General features: G+C 34.3%; 1 protein-coding gene across 1 annotated transcript in view; it reads left to right on the top strand.

Annotated features, from left to right (window-relative positions):
• LOC125662905 (uncharacterized) overlaps positions 1 to 11,865 on the top strand; it is a 31,323-nt gene extending 19,458 nt beyond the window's left edge. Inside the window, exons 10-14 of the mRNA XM_048895250.2 lie at positions 164 to 322; positions 518 to 888; positions 1,450 to 1,540; positions 3,873 to 3,952; positions 11,050 to 11,865. Of these exons, the coding sequence (XP_048751207.2) occupies positions 164 to 322; positions 518 to 888; positions 1,450 to 1,540; positions 3,873 to 3,952; positions 11,050 to 11,103 (755 nt within the window). The 3' untranslated portion in view covers positions 11,104 to 11,865. The remainder of the gene's footprint in view (positions 1 to 163; positions 323 to 517; positions 889 to 1,449; positions 1,541 to 3,872; positions 3,953 to 11,049) is intronic.
• Positions 11,866 to 24,911: the final 13,046 nt, after the last annotated feature.

A 24,911-nucleotide genomic window follows, 5' to 3' on the forward strand; every position in this document is an offset into this window, starting at 1 on the left:
GAACACGCTTACCTGTAAAATCATTAGTATACAATGTTTCTGTGAAAATAGTGGGGTACATTCCCATACAAAGAAATAAAGTAGAAATAGTTGTTTAAAGGCTATATTACTTATTTGCCTACCGGGTAGTGTGTAATTTTTATTTGCCTTACAAATTTTGCAGTATGCACAAACTTTCCTGACGTGACTGATGAAAAGAAGTTTATTCAGATGGCGCCATCTGGTAACATTTCCATGCGCTGTCCGTTAGGTACCGCTTTTGTCGCTGCTGATTGTGGGTGTACTAAACTGGTCAAGATCTTGCCGTCTTCAAACCTCGACGGTAATTATGAAACATTGATTTGATTTGAACATATTTTATTGTCTAGATGTTATAACAAAAGGATTGAGCACAAGTTCTTAAATCTTAGAACGCCCTCTCCTGAAATATTGATGAAAGGTGAAGATGTTGATAATTTGAGTCATGATTTTCGTGTTAAATAATCTTAAATAATTTCATTCTATATTTTTCATTTAGAATGCAAACCGGAAGTTATACTGAATTTCGATGACTTAGCGAGACCTTTCGAGGATTCCTCCACCAACAGTATTACTGTCACATACGAGTATGTGGATATTGATCCAACTATGAGAATGGCTAAATTCAATGGGCCGGGAATTATTAATCTGTATCGTTTTTCCAACGCTGACTTTCAACAGAGTCTCGTTATCAGATTAGAGTTCCGTATACTACCAGGTGGCGCTGAGCAACAGGCTCTAGTTACAAACTGTATCTATTCCTATCAGGAGGAGTCTACTATTTCAATGATTGTAGACAAGAAGATCAGCGCCGTTATTTTCGGTCTGGAGACGTCCAATGCCAAAGCGGAGTTCATCGTGCCGTACACAGTATGAATATATAATTTATAATATGATATTTGTTCTTTTATACTCGAGCTCGTACACGCATGCCTAACATCAAATTTTAGAAGCTGTCTACCTAAGAGTCACGCAATATTGAAAACTATACAATTCAGCTTAAAAGAGCCTACAAATATGAGCACACCCACACCCACACACACACACACACAGAGAGAGAGAGAGAGAGAGACACACACACACACACACACACACACACATTTATATATATATATATATATATATATATATATATATATATATATATATTGAAAATCAGTATGACACATTCCATAAAAAACAATCATTAACTGTATATATATACATTTACTGTATATATATATACACAGAGAGAGAGAGAGAGAGAGAGAGAGAAATGCCCGCTTCCGGTAAAAGGGAAGGGGATACTTGGGACCCAAAGTAAAAAAATCGCCCCTGCATAAACCTTTTATAGACTTGCTTACCGGTAAATGTCGCCTACATGTAAGTCACTTTCAGATGAAAATGAAATACCATTTTAAAAATTGTACTGACATGGTTTTATATTTGCAGAGAAATGCGGTTAACAAAGTGATCTTTATCTATAATGGTGAACAAGCTGTAGCCGTCATCAACAACGTCAGAGCTAACGTAGGACTGACAGGTACTGTGTCTGTTTCACAAATGACGTCATAGTGCACAAATTACTTTGATCTCCATGTTCTGTGTGCACTTTGTTTTACGTTCCTATGAGAATTTCCATTCAGGCAGAGATGCTGCCATCTTTAGGTAAAGTGCAACAAATTTTGAATGGTGCGTACGATCGTGGAAATGAAGGCTCTTTATCATGCAACTACAATACAAATAAAATATTATTCAATTCATTTGGAAAAAATTATATATAGCAACGTTTGACAAGCCAACAGTTGTGCAATTTATTGGGCGGGTTGCACAACGTGTATCCGGCTTGTACAGTGTAGTATGGTAAATGGCGGGTGGCTTGTACATAATAATAGGGTACTCACTTTGTATAATCAACGCATTTCATGTGTCTAACTTGACATGCTTCAAACTCTGTACAATCATTGAAGGTGTGCGTATGTCTTTTTCAAAGCGATCAGACATTCTTCGAAAAATCTACGTGTAGTAGAACTTTGTAATTTTTTAAGCATGTCTTAAATGGACGGTACCTATTTTTGTAATTAACTCCTCTTACAGACTTTTTTAACATCCTTCAGACCTTGTACAGCTATGATTGGACACTATACTTGAACTTTGCCATTTTAAGCCTGATACCTACTTTGTATAACCAACTCCTCTCACAGCTTTTGCGTGTTGTTTTTTCAGGCCTTGTACATTATAGTTGTTATAAAACATTGAAGATATACATTTGACATTTACAATCCTACATCCAATATGGCATTTTCCAGTATGTGTTGTAAAAAGGTTACCTACATAATCTGGCTTTATTATAAATGCATACGAAAATCCAAGGTATCTCTATGGTAGAGTTTGTTTTGTTTTTTTAAAGCATTGCATAATTGATTCTTTTCCACCAATACTTCAGTTTATTTTTTTCCATCTGAATTCATGCACTGCTTTCTCTATGATAAATACATGTAACATATATTAAAGCAACCCGGCCATTTCTGTTCTTGAATCATTTTTTATACATTAAATCGGCTGCAATCTTTAACAAAAGATTCAAAATACACCCAAATTGAATGACTAACATATACTGTATATTGAGGCGTTACACCTGCATTTCCAAAGGAGGCTGCTGTCTGTGGAAGGCTGGCATAGCTCAAGTCCTACACCTGGTCTTTCGCAAACGAAACTACTCGGCTATTTTCATAACCGCAAATAAAGCTAGTACATGTATGTAGATCAACGCAATCAGAGTCGGTTGCTATGTACACAAACTATGACATCACAGATATGGCTAAAAGAAATGCATTAAAGATATCATACATATCTAAGATATTCTATCACTACCCATTTTCACTTTTGAGTGAACAAGACGTTAATGAAACCAAAACTGAATCTGTGATGAAAATTAGTCTTACTCCTAAATAAAACATTATTACTGGTATTCGGTTCCAATCTGATCACGCTTGTCATTTACTGTAACCGGAAAGAAGACTCGGACGTGGATCGGCACAAAGATTGCATCAAATCAATGCATTTCTTCGTCGGAAGCGCACATGTGGATGAAATTAAAAGGTTAGAGCCGAGTCCCTGTAATGTGTTATACAGACTCTAATACGTAAGATATACATGTACATAAGTGGAAATTTATAGTGGTAGAATACTTTAGATATGCATGTATGATATCTTAGATGCATTTGAAAGCTCACGTTTCATATTGTAACATACGACTGTGATGTCATATCTATATTTGTGTACACGTAGCTACCACCTCTGATGGCTTCGACCTACGTACTCAGTTTATTTGCGGTTACGAAAATGGCCGAGAGTTACGATTGATTCGGTTTTAGACTTTTAGCTTCATCCACATACGCTAGCAGAGATCTGATGCAATCTTTACGCTGATCCACATCCGAGTTTTCTTTCCGGTTACGGAAAGGGGTCATCGTGATCCGATTAAAACTTTGGCTGAGAATTTACCACACATCAGCGCTTTCCCTACACGTTAGGATTTTAAAATTGCGTTTCATGTGAATTCTAAAGAAAAACCTAAAGCGTTGATGGCAAGTGCAACTTATATTATTGATGAATAAAATACGTTGCTCAGCGTAATAAACGAAATCATGTTATTTGGTAAATGAAATCATATTCAATACAATTTTACAAGTTCTCATACAATTTTGCATTGGGATTCTTGCAGTTAATTTTTAGAAAAATCACGAGTGTCAATTTTGGTGGGTAAATAGAATTCTTATTATATAGAGTACTTTTACAAAGCTCCGGTACATTATGAATTACGGAAGAAGCTCAGGTTGGTGGGCATTCTATATTATTTTAATATTTTTCAGGAAACATTATCAGAAGACAGAGCGGTATTGTGATCGGCGCGGGAAGTCAGATGGGGCATTTTAATGGTTATATCGATAATGTAAGTTTTATAAGGGACTTTATACAGTCATGATAATTTTCAATATCATTCAGCAAAATCTAATGCTAATATAAATGGAAAAAAGAGGGAGAAATGTTTCATTTAAACAAGAGGCCCACAGGCATTATCGGTCACCTGAGTATTAGTTAAAAGTATCACTAGTTCCAAGACCTTTGAAATCTAGAAAAAATCCCTGATCTACATATCTAAGCTAAATTCTGATATTCAGCAAAAGTATAAAACAATATGTGCTCTTAAAACTTAAATGCTCACCTCTCCCGAAAATGCTTATACTGATGAAATGCTTTACATAATATGATACATGTACATGTAACATTAACACACTATAACTAATTTGGACCCGTCTTAGCGTCAAAATCATTGAGTTTTGACATTCACAAATATGGTACCTCCTTTTCTGCTTTTCCTAATTATGCATTTAGTTTTAATACTGTATAGCAAACTTAAAGAAGTATTTCAAAAGATAAAATCACGATAATAATTTAGGCTCCATCCTGAAACCAAACCCTTACCCCCTAGGATAATGAAATGTACAATTTTGGTAAAGGAACATCTACTTCTAGATATTTATTAAGTTTCAATTCAGTATCAATAGCATCAAAGAAGTTATTCAAATGTTTTACACATAAACAATATGTATAGCAAGTTTGGCCCCTCCCGTGAGTCAGAATCTCTACCCCGGGATCATGAAATTTACAATTTTGGTAGGTCTTCCTGCTCTACATCATTTTGCGTCAAGTGTTTCTTAGATATATGCGGTTGTAGAAAAGTTGGATAAATTTTTGGCAGTTTTTGCCCCGCTCCGCTTCGGGAATGCAAGAGACCTGAAATTTACACTTTATGTCCCCCTTGCTCAAAGATGCTTCCTATCAAATTTCAAAAGAATTGAAATGGTATTTAAAGAGGTTCGCTTCTGAGATTTGGAGTAATGTCAATTTTTTGGGAAGTGTATTTTTGATTTCTACACTGAAGAAGAATCAGGAAATTTAAAAAAAAATTGGGGTCGCAACGCTTGTTATTGAGCTACAGTGTTCTAAACCTGACCCTTTTGCACTTAAATTTTATTCAATTAAACTTGATTTTTCTGTTGGTGTCAACACAACATAAGCAACACAACTCAATCATTACCGTACATAAAATAGATACATAACATTGTTTTCTAACAATACAGATAAAAAATATTTAATACTTGTAATGGAAATAATGACCTTTTGCACTTCATATACGAAAAACTTCATGATATCAAAATTGAGAGTTTAAAAGGACATATTAGGAGTAATGTCAATTTCTAAAATTTTACATAATTTTCAAGGTCTGGTCTTATAATTTAAAATGGAACTTTAAAAAGTGGGGATTGGAGATCAAACTTTTGAATTATCGGCAAAAATACTGAATTTTTATACAAAATTTCGAGTAAATTAATTTAAACTTTTTAAGAATCGGTCTTCTGTTTGGAAAAATATATTAACCAAGTTAATGAATTACAACATTTGAATTAGTTCCAAGTCTCAACTACCTGTATCATAGATTATAAAACTGAAATACACCTTTAGGAGTATGAGAATAGAAGAGACAATGAATCAAACAGAACCTGTAATATCTTGCAAATTTAAAACTTTTTGATTAATGAATCCTTACGCCACAAAATATATTCTCTGCGAAACCCTTTTCAAAATTTGAATTGACACAAAAAATTTCAAGTGGATAAGGTTCATAATAGATGTGTAATATGTTTGCACCAATGGGATTGGTATTGAACCAGTAAATACTTAGTTGTAGCATCCTGCGCAGTTGTGCTCAAAAGCTCAGGAGCTAAATTCCTTAATATCAAGAAGTTTAAAATGCTCCATTGTTAACGCATTTAATCACTGACGATTTTAGCATCACCCTTATACCAAACCCTGACCCCCGAGACCATGAAATATACAATTTTGCAAAAGGGCTACTTGCTCATTCTAAATATCCATTTATTTCAATTTAGTATCAGTAGCATTAAATAATACGTTTTAAATGTTTTGCACATAAATACTATCTACCTGCACTAAGCGCACGGTACTGGTGTCACTTTACGTTACGCTTATAACGTCATAAATTGTGGCAAAATATAATCACGAAAGCAACGTCACATTTTAAACAAATTCATTATCTTCAAGCTATACTATCATAACTAAAGCACATGCATGATTTAATGTTTAAAAATTCAAAATAAATCTTTGTACGTGTATAGTGTACATTCATAAAAATTATGAATTGTTAGAAATACTCCAAAGTATACGTACTGTATTTATTTCACCGTGCCTACAACAGCAGGCATGTCGTATGAAATAAGGGTAACCTTTTCGGTAGGTTTCGCTTCGCTTCGGTAGATTTTGTTTCATTTCGATTTCGATTCGCATTTTACAGGTAACCATCCCATGAAATAAGGCTTGCAATTCTTATGAATGACCTCTGAGAAATTTGAACACAGTAAAAAAATTCAGTTTTGGTTTTTTCTAGGATATATATTGCATGGCTAATTGTATGTTTTAATGAATTTCTATATTTTTTGTGTTTCTTTTTCTCACATTTTAACCCGTTTTGCTCTATACTTTCTCACCACCTCTGATGTTTGTTTATATTCAGTCTGATTGATAGTTTTGGTTTTATTCTACAATGCTAGCCTTAGTTCTCGGCATTTTTGGAGTTAATATATCTATAGAATTCAAGCCTTTCCCTTTGTGATATTTTCTTTTTCTCATCCACTTTCTGAAATCCATAATAAAATAACAAAAGTCTTTTTAAAACTATCATAAATTTAAGCTTTTACAATCGATTTTTTGTTGGGGAGGAGGGGGGTCGTCATGGAAGTGAAAAATGATTTAATCATAAATTCAAACCTTTCCATATTTTTGGGAAAAAAAGCTACGAGATTAATTTGGTACATTGTATATATATGAGCACTTATGGCTTATTTACCAAATCGAAACTTATTACCAGCCTGGAGGCGGTCGGTTAGGGGCGGGATCAAAAGATCGATGTGGGATAAAAATCTAAATTCAAATAGTTATGTGGAAGGGGGGGGGGTGTTTAAAAACTCCCGTACGTTTCTGTCATCCGACATCGATCACGCTCTAGTGAAGAAAAAACAACAACCAGCGCATAGAAAGTATATGTAGTTTTGCGCTTTATAAATGAATAATATTAATAACCACGGTGAGTTGAAGTGAGAGTTAAAAACCTCCAAATAATATTACATTTTAACGTTTTAATGTTCACTTTCATTTGTGAATAAACAGTAGAAAAGGTATACAGAGTGTTATTTACACACACACACACACACACACACACACACACACACACACACACACACACATATATATATATATATATATATATATATCACTTGTGAATCGATTAGTTTCAATATATATCATATTTAGTTTTGAAGGGGGTGGTCTCTTGAAAACTATGTGAATTTAGATTTTTTTGTCAGACGTTGAACTTTTGATCTAATAATCTTGCTATTCATACGTGGAAATCTTGATCTGTATTCGATAATCTTGATATCTATATGCGAAAATTTTGATTTATATGCGAATATGCGTATTATTTTAATTTACTCTACGAGAGAGAGAGAGAGAGAGAGAGAGAGAGAGAGAGAGAGAGAGGCTTCCTCTACTCTTCTGGAGTACCAACGCATGTGGGCGAAATATTCCAGGGGCAATCGCTCACACCCGTCAGAGATCACCTGGGTCCTAAATATAACAGTGAGGTTGTTCAACACATCACTGATACTCTAACATGATTTTGACATTCAATTCATTTAATATGTGACATATGTATATATTTTTCTTTCATTGGAATGTGTGGGGTGGGGGGGGGGTTACATAAGATATAACACGCTATATATATCCACCGTTCAGGTGCCTATGCTCACTTCCACCTCCTAGGGAATGCTACAGGCTGGTGCATGTTGGAAACTGTAGGAGGGTCCACAGTTTGCTCTGTACTTGCTCTTTAAACCAGGTAGCACGCAGGAGACAAGTGAGATGCGCAGAGATATCTCCCCCCTTAGAACGTGATCACCCGTTCAGGTCCAGGCAACTATGTCCACATAGGGCCCCCTGTGTTGCCCATATGTTGGTAGTCAAACTGGCCGCCTTCCCAGTTCCCCACAAAAATTTGCATGCGACCCTTTCCGCCATATATGTAAATTTGCACCCTGTTTCTGATTACAATTAATAAATATTAAAATTTATATCACTCTTGTTAATCCAGCTAGCTAAACAGCCTATGCGGGATTACAGGTCAGCCACCCAAGCTTCGACATAGCTACTGGGTTTATTCAGCATATTAGGGCAAGGTCAACTATTCAATTCAGGCCAAATGTCTCACGGCTGGTAGTGCTGTATATTTATTAAAGTTTAATTTTAGCAGAGTACCTCCTCTAGTTAAATTTAAGACATCCGTGGTCAGGTCATGGTCAATGAAGCCAATTCTTTTATCAATTTTTGAAATTATGCATTTCACCTACAATCAATAATGACTAAATCCATGCGTACATCTAGCATGTGTACATCAACAATATCAAATACGAATCAAATATTATGGAATATTAATCGAGATTTATATATCGAATATAAATAACAAGGTTACCAAATGTAAATAAATAACAAGATTATCGAATATAAATCAAACTTTTCGCATATAAATATTAAGATTATCGAATATAATTAAAATGTTCTCATATGAATAACAAGATTATCGAATATGATTAAAGAGTTTCGTAAATAAATCAAGATTTGTATAATATTGCAACGTTTTACACACCGTAAGTGTTACACACCGCAAGTGTATCTGTTCAATGCTGAATTTTTATATGCATACATACAGTAGTACATGCAACAAAATGTAGTCTGTATAATTGTCATTTGATAAAGTCAATTAAAGTACATGTACCAGATCTAGAGTAAAACATATCTATGAGATACACATGCTATAGCTTAAAGGGACTGATTCACGATTTTCCTCCAAATTTTGTTTTTCACATTAAATGTTCAAAATCTACAATCTAGTATGTTTAAAAGGTTTCACAAAAATTGAGGTTAATCATCATGACATAAGCTCATTATAGAGAGTTTATTATTTGTTTTGAAAACAAAGATTGAGGTGTGCTATTGTTTACGGGGTTTTCAAAATAAATGGATATTGATCCAAGTTTATTATATATATCACATCTCAAGTATACTTTAGGTAAAATGTGTCATTTTAAAGTTAAAATTTGTGATTGTACAAAATGAAGATGCTTGAAATTACAAAATTGACGTTTCACTGGTTTGTTTGTGTACATAAAAAGACTCGAGTCTTTGTTTACATAACACAGAATCAAAGCTAAAATATTGCTCTGGTAGCAGTGAACCAGTCCCTTTAAATACCTTGTTTACTGTTTTTAAAAATCATTTTAATTTAGATCATTTTAAAAAAATAATAGCAACATTTTACGTTTAGCTGGACGTAGGTTGTGTACATTGACGTCGCGTCATTGCGCGACAAAATCACATGGGACATTTATTTGGACATTAAGTATCTTTTCGTTTTCCTAAATGGACGCGGGATAAAATGAAATGTTGTATATTCTATATAGTAAATTTTATGTACTTTCTGTAAGTTATATTCATTAAAATATTCGCGTTGGAATAATGCTTAGAAATAAGACATAAAATGGTAGAATTGTTAAAAAAGCGCGGTATTTGTAGAATAAGGACATTTCACTGGACACCGATAAAATTAATCTACTTCATGGATATACTCAGAATTATATAATACTGGCAGACACTGTGCTCCACGATACATGTACATTATAAATGTAACAAGGATAGTCAACTTCCCCCTGTATTAGGCATGCTACTGGTCATGATGATTTGCATTTGCAGTCTATCTACAAACACGGGACACCACTGACAGGCAGTCTTTGCCATTTTTAAGGTCGCTATATCAATTCTATGAACTGAATGTTTAAAGTAATTGGTTTATGGTTTTTAGATAAGGACGTCACAATCATACACCAATTCTTACGTTATTTGGGACAAAATCAATCATTTTATTAATCTGTGGATAAAGCGTGTGCGTATTTCATGTAACGCGGGACAACGAAAAATGACGACATCTGCGTGTATATAACTCCGTTATTGATAATATAATGCGTGTAAATTATATTTTATATAAGCTATTATCATTATTTATATATTTTCCTTGCCATTGATGTATAAGACTTTTAATAATCCGCAAAAATATACATCTGTGTAAACATAGCGGAAGCATTTTCTTATGCACGTATGAAAGTAACACCAGTACCGTGCGCGACGTCCTGGAGTCAGAATCTGTATCCCGGGGATCATGAAATTTAATATTTTGGTAGAGGCCTTCTTGCTCTACATCACTATACATATTGATTTCTAACGCATGTGCGGTTGCAGAGGAGAAGACATCTAAAATTAGTCAACTTTAAACAGTTCTTGTCCTGCCCCTAAGGCCTCAGGGGTACAGGAGCACTGAAACTTACAATTTATATCATCCTTGTTCTAACAATGCTTCATACTAAATTTCAAAAGAATTCGAATGGTAGATACTAAGAAGTTAAAATGTTCAATAGCCTGCGACGTACGACAATGGTTGCAGATCAATTACAATAGGTCACCTGAGTTTACGGAGGTGACTACTGAAAATATGAATCTTTGTAATTCTACAAGTGCTATATGCAATGTTTACTAATTGTTAGGCTGTTCTTTACAAATGATCAAAATATCGGGCTGATGGCAGGTGTGATACGTTATAAGAGAATGTTTACTCCTCCGAGGCACCTGATCTCACCTCTGGTGTTCCATGGGGTCTGTGTTCCTCCTGCTCTTAATTTCGTATTCTTTAAGGATTTATGAAATTGATCACTGTTGTTTTCACCTTTTTATCTACATTGTAGCTATTTATTTGATTTCTAGTACATGAATTTATACTTTTATGTACTACTTTGTATTCATTACATCTACATTGTATTTATTATAAAATTAGAAATTACAATGTATTTAAAACTTATTTTTCAGTTTGAACTTTTCATGTGTCTCCCAACGGAAATTGAACAATACCTTAGAGACTGAAAATTCACATACATCTGAGTCTGAATCAAAACTGTGAAATCTTCGCAAGGACGAGAAATTGTGTACACACTACATGTAGTAGCCGTGGAGAAGAAATACATGATGCTATGATTTGTAAATATGTACATTTAAAGACCATTTCCACTTATTCCTGGAATTATTCTGTTCTTTTACTAATTAGATACATTATGAATTTAATTTGCTCGTCGTGTATTGAGGCATGAATATTTAATGAATATATGCATGTTAAATTTTCTGTGATTAAGTTATTCTATGTGTATGTCATGACATACTGTCGATAAACATAACTACTTATAGATTCTGCTTTAAACAAAACATAAAATGTCTGATGACGTCAATTTCTATTTCTTCGTCTTCAGAAATTGATTTTCCAAACTATTAATTTTGTCACTGTAAACTCATCCAAATGAAAATGTTTTACTGTAGAAAAGTGCTAGCAAATTTTAATATAAAAAACAAACTTTAAAATGCACGCTCCTGATGTTTATGTAACAACTTGTCATCATAGATATATTCTGCGATGAACAGGCGCCATTCTGTACGATATATTCTGTGATGAACAGGCGCCATTCTGTATGAAATTTGTTATGCTTTGAACATATTTTATTGATCAAATCAAAAGGATTGGGAACAAGATCTAACAACTTACTAGTTCCTCTCCTGTATGAGGTCAAATTCATTATTGTACTATATACATGTACATGTATAACAATTTTAATGGCTAATGGAAAATAAAAGAATGGAAATTGAAGTACAATTTTCTCTTTCATACTTAGCGATTTCGTTTTCCTCACAATCACTTCTGAGATTGATGCTAGGGATGCTAAGGATTAAGTATTTAAAACTGAAAAGTTTCATAACAGCAAAACACCATTTTCTATTTGAGTCCGTAAAAAAATTTAAAGGTTCATAGGTAATCCTACAAACAATTTGCCTGTTTGATGTCCAGGAGTAAACATTGAATCAAATGTATTGCATTTTAAACATATGATCAAGTAAACCCCACCCTAGAACCTGCACTCTAGTGTCCTGAATTTCAGTTCATTGCTCGTTACAATCATGAGATCATTTTGTCTCCTTGATGTCCAAAATAAAGAATATATTTTCTTAGATATAATGCGTTTTCAATATATGACTAACTTAGCCCCATCCTAGGGTCTGAACCCTAAAGGGTAATGATTTTCACAGGTTTGGTATAGGACTCGATGCTCATTATAATTATGAAAATATATTTGCCTCTTCATGTCTAGAAGTAAAGAAGATTTTCTAAGATGTAACGTGTTTTTATTAGCTCCACCCGGGGCAGGAACTCTGAACCTAGGGACCATGAATTTCACTTTGTGGTAAAGGGCTCATTGCTTATCGTTTGACAGCTTGGTTTCCCAGAGTAAAGAAGAGTTTATAAAACATAAAATGTTATGGTTTTGGCTACACCCCATAGGCCCTGTTACGGCACAGTTGGTCGCCTTGGCACGTTCGATCGCTGGTCGACGATACGTGCGGCACGTTTGGTCGCCGACGACCATTCGTGCGACACGTTTCGTCGACAGCCACCAAGCATGCTGCACGTATCGTCGCCCGACGACGGAATGTGCCGTGAGAGTGGACACGAATGGTCGTCAATTTTAGGCCATACCCGAGCACGAATGGTCACCACCGAAGTCCCCTGTTCCAAACCCCAACTTTGTTTTTGTTTTGCAAAAAGGGTGTGTTCATGTGTGTATGTGTTCGTTCGTGCGAGAGTGTGTGCGGGCGTGTATGTGTATATGCATGTGCGTATACGTGTATGTGTGTGTATATATGTATGCGTGCGTAACAAAAAATCTGGGCATTTCTGGATGGATTTTGATGGGAATTTATTTTGCAAACACACGAGTTGTAACATTTTAGCAACACAATACTCTTACACACCATCCTTATGGCACGCTGTTTTTACATGTATTCCTCTTCAAAGATATCTCATAAACCTTATAAGACAGCTTATAAAAAACATAAAATATCTTAATATGTTTTATACGAGATATCTTATTGAGTATATAATATATCCCATAAACTTTATAAGATATCTTATTAAAAGTTTTTGATTTAAGATATCTCATTAACACTTATAAGTTCTTTTTATAACTTCTATAAGGTATCTTATAAAAGAAATTTTATGATATATGTCATATATTTTATAAGATATCTTGTAAACCATATAGGATATCTTATAATCATGTTTTAAAGATATTTCTTAGACTTTATAAGATATCTTATATTTTTATAAGATATCTCATAAATGATTTCTTATAAAATATCTTATGAACTATATAAAGTATCATATTGTTGTGTAATACTTGCACTTGAGTGACACCTGTGACCTAGATTGTTCTAGCGTTCGATGTTTATCACGTAGTAGAAATATGTCGAACTGTGTTTTTCAAGAATGTACCAGAAAATTTATTCTGATTATGAATGCAATGTGAATTTAGCCGATGATAAACTCTGGTTAGACAAGCACTTTGGGCATTTTGGATTATTCTATAACTGGGACTAGGATTTGGGAATTCCGTTGGAAATTAATGTTCAGCCGATTAGTGATTTATTTTGTATACAGATTCAGCTCGGCACGGACATTGTAAGTTAGTACTTCGTTATTATTATAATTTTCTTCCAATAATTGCAAATAAATGTCATTACTTGTTTGACTGCCTTTATAAGTAAATTCTACTGCTGGGTAATTCTGACCCAAAACAATATGAATTTACTTTTATAAAATGTATAAAATATCTTATAAAACATATCTGATATCCCGTATGTTTTAAAAGATATCTCATATATTTGATGAGATATCCTATAAGAATTCATTTATGAGATATTTTCTTATAAAACATATGAGATATCTTAGATGTTTCATAAGATAGCTTACAAAGATAAATTTATATGATACATGTATCTTCTAACTTTTATATGATATATCATAAACTTTATAAGATATCTTGTTTAATACACAAGATATCTTATAAAGTTATGAAATATCTTATATAGTTTAAAAAACATCTTTATATTCTATGATATATATTATCAGCTGTAAATTATATGAGACATCTTATGAAATTTATTAGATATCTTATTCAAAATAGAAGATATCTCATAGATTATATAAGATACATTTATATAGGAGTAAATATAAATATAGCGTGACATACAACCTGACAAGTATGAGTGTGCAAACACGCATACAAATACACATGAGCACACAGAGTGAAATACAAAGCAAGTACTACCATTTGTCATGGTTTGATAAGAAAATGAAATCTTTAGATTCGTCATAAACAACACTGCGTGCACAGTTTTAATTTTAGTGAACATAATATTCATGAACAGCACTTTACCACTTACCATGTTAACTTAATGTAAAAAAAAAAAAAAAAAAAAAAAAAAAAAAAGAAAGAAATTCATCAGTACTATCATGATGAACAAAAAAAAAAGGGGGGGGGATTTAAGCCAACTACTGTACTAGCGATAGACATGGAGTAAAATGTACGAAATAGCTACAAAGTTGGTACTTTTACAAAGTATGCATCAAATTGAGCAGTGGAGTAAGCAAATCTATAAAGCAACTCCATAGGCATGAAGCACTTTTTGGGAGTTGAACTATGTTCAATCTCCCTGGGTCATCACGCACTTTTCTGCGCAGTAATTTGTATTGATTTGTATAGTGGTCGTCAGCGGGGGTTCTGTGTCAGCTGATTTACTCCTAGGTAAATCAACATAAACTTTTATAAACATCCGCCATTAAATAATCCATGTAACTTTTCTGAATTAATCTAATTTTGATAATTGACATGTAAATAAATGCAATGATATTGTATTCAATTCAAAGATTTCGATCAAATTGATACTGATAGACATAGAAAAATAAAAGATAAGGTTAAAAATTGTCGTTTGTAACGCAGCGTCACCTATAAACATTGATAGGGAAACGAACGACAACTGCACACAAGCCCTATTGACACCGTTGCGCGAAATATCGAATATGGTGCGAAACCTCAGAAAATTTACAAGAAATAACTCTACAACATTGTGTATGTGTATATATTTGGGTTTTTTTTAATGTGATATAAAAAATGCTAGATGTTACATGTAGATTGAATTAAAACACGTCATTCCCAGTCAACAACTTTCGATTGGGATCGGAATACGAAATAAAATTTCTTATATCCGGTGGCAAGGTGAAACTGCTTCATGCTTCAAGTTATTGAATTACGTAGTAATTGCACGTTACACATTAGAGAACTGTTCCTTTTAATAAAGAAAGTCACAAAATAGATACAAAATGAGTGTACCTTATTCATTACTGTTACCGAGCTTTCGTCGACTATAATCTCGAAATGGCGTGTTTCGCTGCGCTTGATGACGGTAAGGTCCACATTTTCTACGTGAGTAGTGTGATATTTGTTTATGAATTTTTTGCGCATACATGGTATGTCTCGGCTAGGAATAATGGAAACTTTCTCACCTATGTATGTAAAGACATATTAATCTCTATTTTTAAAAATGTAGAACACTTTTATCAAATGACAATGTTTGAAAACGCTTAGAGCCCCGATGTCAGAATTTCCTTTTCCAAGACATCAATATGTCAAATTCATTATCCTTTTTGAATAGTATGTACCATATTTTGTACCAATTATCCATTTTGAATTCCCTATTACAATTGGATTTTGCTGCACTCTGTAATGTTTGAGTGGATGTCATGAGTGTGTGTCAAACAGAAATTTTAAGAGCATGGGATAAGGTGCTGCCATGTATTACTTCACTATCAAAGTTTAACCCAGTTGCCACAATGTTGAATTTATGCTGCAAAAAGGATTGGAAATTGCTCTGGTCAAAACACATTGTTTATTTGTCTACAGATGAAAGAGACATGAGGATTCTCCCTCACAAACTGAAAAAAAATAGTTATGGATCTTGTACATGTATAGTTTATTAATCACTATAGATTTCCAGCATCACAAGTCTGATTCCACTATATGCTTTCCATACTGTCAGGTTCATTCACCCCCTGTTTGAGCCACAGTATAATATCCCAAATACCTTGGCAATAAATAACATTATTTGACTTTGACTAGTGTTTCATTTTTAGCGGAGTTGCGATGAAGTCGAACTCGGCTTATGATCTGATGAAGTGCCTTTGGGCGGGCAGGCGGGCACGCATCAACATTTCATTTCCGCACCATAGCTCTTGAGCAAATTATAGGATCTCATTCAAACTTAGATGGATTGTCACCCTCAGTAAGATGAGGAAGCCTATCGATTTTGGGGTCATTAGGTCAAAGGTCAAGGTCACTGGCTATAAATAGACTGAAATATGGAGAAAAGTTTGTTTTCCGCACCATAGCTCTTGAACGAATTATAGGATCTCAATCAAACTTAGATCGATTAAGTAAGACAAGAAGCCTATCGATTCCGGGGTCACAAGGTCAAAGTCACAGTGGCTATAAATAGACTGAAATTTGGAGAAAATTTTGTTTTCTGCACTATAATTTTTTAACAAATTATAGGATCTCAATTAAACTTAGATGGATTATCGCCCTTGATGAGACAAAGAAGCCTATTGATTTTAGTCAAGGGTTAAAGGTCAAGGTCACAAAGGATTTAAGTCGGCTGAAATTTATGTTCGCAAAATTTTGCTCCCTGCTTGATAATTCTTGAAAACTTTTCTGCCGGTTCCCTCTATGCCCATTCCTTGCGCAACTCGGCTTGTGCATTTCCGATGCCCGACAATTTTTAATTTTTTTTGCATTTCATTTATTTTGAGTTATTATACAATTATTTACCATTCCATTGATCCTCTACAGGACTGTAGTATACTCAGGTGACAGTTTAGCATATTGGACTACCTTTTCAAGTAATGAATCCTTAGAATTAGCTATAACTAGGGTTAAACTTGAATGTATATATACAGGGGAAAAACTTCTTCATAACTGCAAGGCATTGATAACCATATTGATTTGAATGTTTGGGCCATAATATGTGGTCACATTTTTCATGAGAATATAAAGGAGTGAAATTATAGAAAACAACAACACGACTTCAGTTACTCGAGGAGCGTTGTGGCCCATGGGCCTTCCATTATCCATGTTTGCTGTTGTAACGCTTTGAAAAACAACAACAGTTGATTTGTATCTAAAATCATGATAATATTCAGTCATTTATCTCCCTACCCTTCCAGTACTATCTTTTCTAACTGAATTTCCACAATGTTCAACTCCCACGAGTACTTTAAGTACTTTGATTATACATGGAATTGGCTCTCTCAAAATAGAGCCATTATTTTTAAATGTATTTAGCAGAAACACAGTTCTCTTTCTCTCTGTTATTGAAATTGGCGTGGGAAAAAAAAAAAAGAGAGAGAGAGAGAGAGAGAGAGAGAGAGAGAGAGAAATATTACATGAGATGATTGTAGGGGCAGCGCGGAGATAGCTCTGACTTGTTGAAGAGTAGGCGTCTATGGAGGAATATGACAGTTTTGTGCCATGTTTTGTGCACTCTCTGCTCTTGTAGGCCTACCCTTTTACGCCACATTTATGAAATGCAAGATTAGGCCTATTCTCTGTACACTTAAAACATGTCAAAGGTTTGAAGAGCTGTTTCGAATCGGAATAAGATGTGCTGGGATTTTTCTAGGGAGCGTCCATTAGCATCTGATTGTTAATCGAAGGCTATTAGAAAACGCCATATCCCCCTTATAGCTATTACCTGTCAATTCAAAAGACTCTATCCGTTTGATCAAACCGGACGAAATTGATGAAGAATTTGGAGAAGAGGGTGGAGGAGGATTAGAAGAGAGAAAGAAAAGGAAGGAAAATGGGTGCTGGAGGAGGAGAAGAAAAGCAAAGCTGAGGTTTTGAAGTTGGGGCTTGAGTGGCGACAATTCGTGCTCGGGTATGGCCTACAATTAGCGACCAATCGTGTCCATCCTCACGGCACGTTCGGTCGCCCGGCGACGATCGATACGTGCATCACGAATGGTCGCAGGCGACCTAACGTGCGGCATGAATGGTCGTCGGCGACCAAACGTGCCAAAACGACCAAACGTGTCGTAACAAGGCCCCAGGAAGACAGCGTCCTTGGAATTTACAAGTTTTGTTCCCCTAGGTCCATATATGTTATATACCAAAATTGGTTGAAATTCGTTCAGCCATCCCAAATACGAAGCTACGAAGAGTACAGGAAACGGTACATGATACGCCAGCCATAAGCTTTCTTAAGGTACCCGATCCATAAAACCCCTGTTTTTTTCAATAATTAATTGTTGTGTAATGCAAAATTTGGTATCAAATGAAAGATAATTAACATACACAGTGATTCACCAAAAGAATTTTCAAAATTGACAAGACATAAGAAATATCTGTTATAGAGATTAACATTAATCCCTATGAGAAAAACACATTTCTGACATGTAAAGCCAATTAGAATATAATTTCCAATTAAAGCTCATGGTGAAAAGATTCCTATTAACATGGTCTTTCAAAATATGCGAAGAAAAGTAAAGGTCACCATACAAATTATGAAAATATTTAATTTTTTCTACATTTCTACAAAGGAAGATAACTCTGACAAAAAAATCTAATTCACTATAAATAGATGTGGCATCATATCTCTCTCTCTCTCTCTCTCTCTCTCTCTCTCTCTCTCTCTCTCTCTCTCTCTCTCAGCCATCTTTATCTCACTAAAAATCAGGCATTTTGTTTTCACAAAAGATTTAGTGCTACAGATATTGACCTTTTTGTGAAAATAAATGCTTTTATGGATCGAATACCTTAAACCAAGAGTTATAGAACTTTACTTATGGTTGCATCCAAAATACCTCCTAATGCATCGTATAAATAAAAGGGCGTACTGTTAAAACTTTTAACCAAGTGTCCTATGTGCAGAATATATTCCCAAATTTGATCAAATTTTTTTTTTCAAACAATGAAGAAAATGTTTGCGAATCAAATATCTTGCAATACGCACATCTTCAAGTTGTTCATAATAGTCTGGTCCGATTAACATAAAAAAAGCTTCTAACGGCAAATACTTATTATTTGGTCCAGCATGGATTTTTAACCTAATTCTCGTAATTGGTGACCGATTTTTTTAAGCAATATTATTATGCATATTTAGTTCAAAAAAGAGAAAATGAGTATTCCTTGACATGTCATGATAAAAACTATTGTTAAACATGGGTTCACAACTTAAACTGCATGGTAAACTAAACATTTTGCAATTTACTTGTATCAGTTGACATTTAAAAATTATCTTCAAAAAGATTAGTTTATCCACCAACTCAGGATGGAATAGTGTAACAATGTCACCTACACAAATAAATACAGATGTACATGGAATACCAAACTGTCGACATTTCGGACTTTTTGATTGCGAAAGGGTCTAGAGATGGGATCGGAGAGTACCGAACCCCGGATGCGTAACCCGAACGTTGTTTATCCAAGATTGAGCGGAGGTATAAATGTCTAGCTATTGCGTGATTGGCTAAAATGAAGAGAAAAATTATTTGGAATTGAAAGAAATATTATAGAAGTATAAATTAATGAAAAATTGTTGCACAAAATCGAGAAATGACTGTCGTAGGGGTGTGTTTGAAATGAAGGATCGTTGTTTTGTATAAAAAAAAAAAAAAAAAAAAAAAAAAAAAAAAAATCTTTATACAGCAGGTGTGGCACGGGGACTGGGATTTTGCGGTCTCATCCGAAGGACCGCCCCATTTAGTCGACTCATACGACAAGCAAGGGGTACTGAGGACCTATTCTACCCGGATCAAATGCAATACTTTATTGTTTATTATCTTGAATAAAAGTAATATTTAGCGCGTATATCTATTTTCAAAAATAGTACAATATAATTAATGATCAATTTAAATATGGATATTTTATCAATCATGTTATCAACAGGTGGAAGAAAAAATTCACAACGAATTTGACCAAATTGAATTAAACCAGGTGGATCAGATTTTTTAGGAGATTCAAGGTCAGGATACACAGATGCATTAACAAGCGATTACCTTATCGAATGATAGATCTTTGAAGTACAGGAAATAATTAAGGTCGTGGTCATTGAATGCTAGTTTTATTGTTTTGAACTGAGATAAATAGAGGTGATATCACTAGTATGTTGCCCTGTGGGATTAACTTATGGTATCTAATATAGGCATTATGGAAATTTATGGTATCAACGCCAGTTTTCTTTTAATGTATAAAATTTTCATGTTGTGCTCAACATTATATAATTTTATTAAGCATAATATGCTATGTGATAGAGCTAAATAACTACCGTTGTTGCTTTCTGAAATATATACAATAAAATACATGTAGATGAACTTTATCGACAGAGAACTTTTTTTTATCTTACAAGTATTGTACTTCATGCGATTACAATTAAGAAATAAAACAATTTAGAATCGATATAATGAATTTGCAGAATGAAATATTCCACAGTATAGCTCGAAGCCACGTTCAATTCTCAATGACCCGACCTCGATTTAAATCGCTGAGAATACGTCAAAGTCCGGCTATTATGAACGCTCGGGTAGATCGAACAGACATAAAATTATTGTCCATACACTGGGTATGGGCAGGATTTATTTCAGGGTTTCAGCAATTGTTTCGATGGACGCGACACAAACATGTAAGTTTCCCTTCAATTGTACTTTTTGAATTAAAAACAAATAAGGTATGTTCATTATAGTTTCAATTTTATATAACACTAAAATAAATTTGTGTATCTGAGATCGCAAAAGAGTTTCTTCACTTTAACTTTTCAAATTGCATGTATTCTTTCGGAACATATATCTTTTAGATAGATAATGATAATTTCAAAGTGAATGTTGGTGTACATGTAAGATGGTTGGTTCTATGTTTGTTTTACGTCCCGTCCAGAATTTTTCACTCATTGAGACATCATCAGTGGTAGAAGAAATACCACAAATTTGGACCAATGCTGAGCGATTACGGCCGTAGCAGTGAGGGTTCTTTTTATGCCCCCGAGATTGATGATCGGGGGGGGGGGGGGGCATATTGTTTTTGTCCTGTCTGTCATCCTGCCTGAAACTTTAACCTTGCTAATAACTTTTGAACAGTAAGTGCTAGAGCTTTGATATTTCACATGAGTATTTCTTGTGACAAGATCTTTCCGTGGGTACCAAAATGTTTGACCCTGTGACCTTGACCTTGAAGTTAGACCTACTTTTAAAAAGTTGACATTCGTCATAACTTCTAAATGGTAAATTTATATTAGAGCTTTCATATTGCACATGAGCATTTCTTGTGACAAGATTTTTCTACTGGTACCAATATATTTGTTCTTGTGACATTGGCCATTTTTAGAATTGGCCATTATCGGGGGCATTTGTGTTTCACAAACACATCTTGTTCGTGTTAACACCTGCCGTGACGTGGGACCCGTTTTTAAGGTCATACCCGAAAGACCCGCGATTCTGACTTCCAAGCGTTTGACGAAGGAGCAAAAACTACCTATTGTAGTCTTTTGCCCAGTTCCGGATCATGGCCAGTTCCGAATCACTTCGTAATTATTACTTAAAAATACTTAAATAATGAAAAGATTTTTAACTAGAAAGGTAAATCACGTTGAAAATGATTATTGAGAGATACAAAACTGTTGTAATTTTTAACTAACTCAGGTTTATTACTCAATCTAATTAAAATCAGATCCTAGGATACGCTCGCAATCGCTATAACTTACGCAGAGTATACGGCGCGGATCTAAGAAGTCTGATTTTAATTAGATTGGTTTATTACTTGTCACACTTCTTATAATACATGAAGATTTCGACATCTTGGTCACTTACACGCTTGGGAAAAATCGTGCTGAAGGGAAAAGTTGTCTGTAGCTAAAAAATTACCAAGTTTTTTGCACAAAAAATAAATGCATTTAATTGATATATCTTTCAGCTAATGCATTAATAAATATTTCTTCAGTGAAAGCACTATTGTAGTTGAGACGCCTTACCAAAGAGACACCATCTGTTTGTCCAATTCCGGATCAGTCGTGTCAACTACTGTCATACGCGTCTCGTTGAACTTAGTTTTAATCTTTGAGCACTATTTCAGTTCATATTTACTTGGATTTATAGAAGTAGTGTCAGATATAATAAGCACACATATTTTTTTTGATAAACACAAGAAACTATTTTCCCCCTGATTGCCCAAATGGATAATGCCCCCCCCCCTCCGTAAATACATTTTAAAATTAAAACCTCGGGACAGTAAATATGCTATGTATTGCATCTAGATTTACTTAATTCTTGAAATTAATATTTAGAAAGTATACTGTAGCTTATTCAATTCTAGCATATTTATGTATTAAATCCTAATTTTTTTCTTCTTCCCAACCACAACATCTCCACAAGAAAATGGCAAAGAATTGTTATCCCGGGTAGATATAACGTTATATCAACATACAAACGTATTGGTTTAAAGTTTCGGACCGATTGAATGTTGGATTGGGTGAATCAACATTCGAATCGGCCTGCAGTCGTTTCAAACGTCTCCGTGATTCAGAACTGGCAGTTGTGATTCGGAACTGAGCTATGAAGACGGTTATGGAAAATGCAAAGACCGGTGATATTTACAACGATTTTCAATTAATTTTATCTATTTTTTATTTGAGTAACTTCTGATCTTCTCATAAGATGATTGAAACCTACATTATCTTTGTGGATTATACCGCTAGCAATCGTTAATGAAAATGTGATCCTGAATGACTGTGTAATTTCGTCCTAGATTTGACCCTAACGGAGTTTAAATTCACTACTTCCCCGTTACGAAGCAAACGCTCTACATGTACACTGAGCTGCAGCGACATGTAAGATAGTAGATATGATAGTAGTTTGAAAATAAATGGTGTCAATTCAATGAAAAAAGGCACTGAAGGGTAGATTCTTCTTATATTCATTAAAGGCATAGAGTTGATCTTTTATCTCAAAAATGACATCACAATATTTTGCAATCTTGAAGAAATCCAAAAAAAAAACCCACCAAAAGTATTAATTATGAATTATCTATAGCTGAACCACTTTGAAATTGAAGTCATTTTGACGTTTAGCACTTTATAAAATGTTTGTCTTGAGGACAATACTAGTATATTAAACTGGTACCCCGTTGATTGGTGGCTACACACAATCATAAGAGATACGAAGTCAACAGGGTACCAGTTTAGGCAAATGAGAACAGGGAATTATTTTGTAATTACTTTCGAATCCAATGTGTTTGTAAACATTCTGAAGAACTTTTCGTGATTTTCTAGTTATGATCTTTAATTTCGCCACCTTTTTGGATTATGCAAAATTTTACCATTATCTTAGACCCTATGCCTTTAAAATCGTGGAACTGTGATATTTTTTAAAACTTTAACGGTAAAATATGTACTTTTGTGTGTCAAGGTTATACACATTTCACACCAGAGGATCTCTAGCGATTCATTGCAGCTTAAATATTGTATGTGAACATATTTCTGTCTTTTAACAAAGTATAAAGATTCAAGATATGATAGACCGAATTACCTCCAATTTTAAAAAAAATATTTTGCACATTGATCATTATTACAGTCTTACCTTTAGTGCTTAAAATTTCTGACCTTCTCATTCGGTTAACGTGTCGACTTCTAATCTAATCGTTGGTTCGAGCCCATCAGAAATGTCATTTATTTGACTAAATAAATTAAATTTGAAAGTTTTCAATTTCTATATATTATTGTAAATATACTAAATAACCACTTTTCATCCACATTACATTTCTCTGGTGTTATTCCTCCTTAATTATTCCCCCTCAATTTAGACGTTAAAATCACAAGGCACACACACACACGCGCGAACCTGATGAAGTGATATTTGTTTACACCATAACCTAGGTATTCATATCAGAATTTTAGTTTATTCTTTTACTCGTAAGTTGTGGCCATTTTAGTACCAAAAACTGAAAGACAAAAAAATGCAAGTACATACACAAGCACATAAGTATGAGATTTAAAAGACTTCCGCATCATATACATGTACGACCTTCATCTCGACATGAAGATGTATTCACGACGTTTTATCTATTTACCATATTCATTTTCATTCATATGTTGATTTGATATATCCCAGTGAATTCGAAATAAAAGAAGACAGAGTCTCTAAACATCTGCTTCTCATTTGAATATTTTATTGAACATAGATGCTGACAGTAAACTAAGGACTCAACTTTATGACAAGCGGGATTACTTCAGCTTCTCCATCGTCAACTTCCCCACATTTTCGTTATCACTTGCGATTGGTGTTTACGTCTCTCAACTGATTAGAAACGCGAGAGCATGTTGTACATATAATCAATTTTTAAATCGATTTAAAAATTGATTATATGTACAACATGATGTTACAGGGTTTTAAACAGTCTCATTTGGAGTCAGCATTTCGCAAATTCTATGGTCGTTATAATGATCATATTTTCAAATACAATCTGTCATGATGTCGAATGCTGTCTGACGAGTATCATACCAATTCTTTACTTACTAAATTTGACAACGGATTACCACTTTTATCTTATCAAGCGGGTGTGACCGGCTAACAGGGGATGCTTCCTCTTCATAGGCACCGATCAACAGGGGATGCTTACTTTTGCTAGGCACCTCTGGTGTGTCCAAGGATTTGTGTTCGCCCTAATCTAAATTGTGTATTCTTTGTGGGATTTATCCCATTGAGCACTGTTCGTTATCTTCACTTTTTCATACCTACAGTATAAATTGCA

The sequence above is a fragment of the Ostrea edulis genome, chromosome 8 (assembly GCF_947568905.1).
Source record: "Ostrea edulis chromosome 8, xbOstEdul1.1, whole genome shotgun sequence".
In the NCBI taxonomy this organism is placed as follows: Eukaryota; Metazoa; Mollusca; class Bivalvia; order Ostreida; family Ostreidae; genus Ostrea; species Ostrea edulis.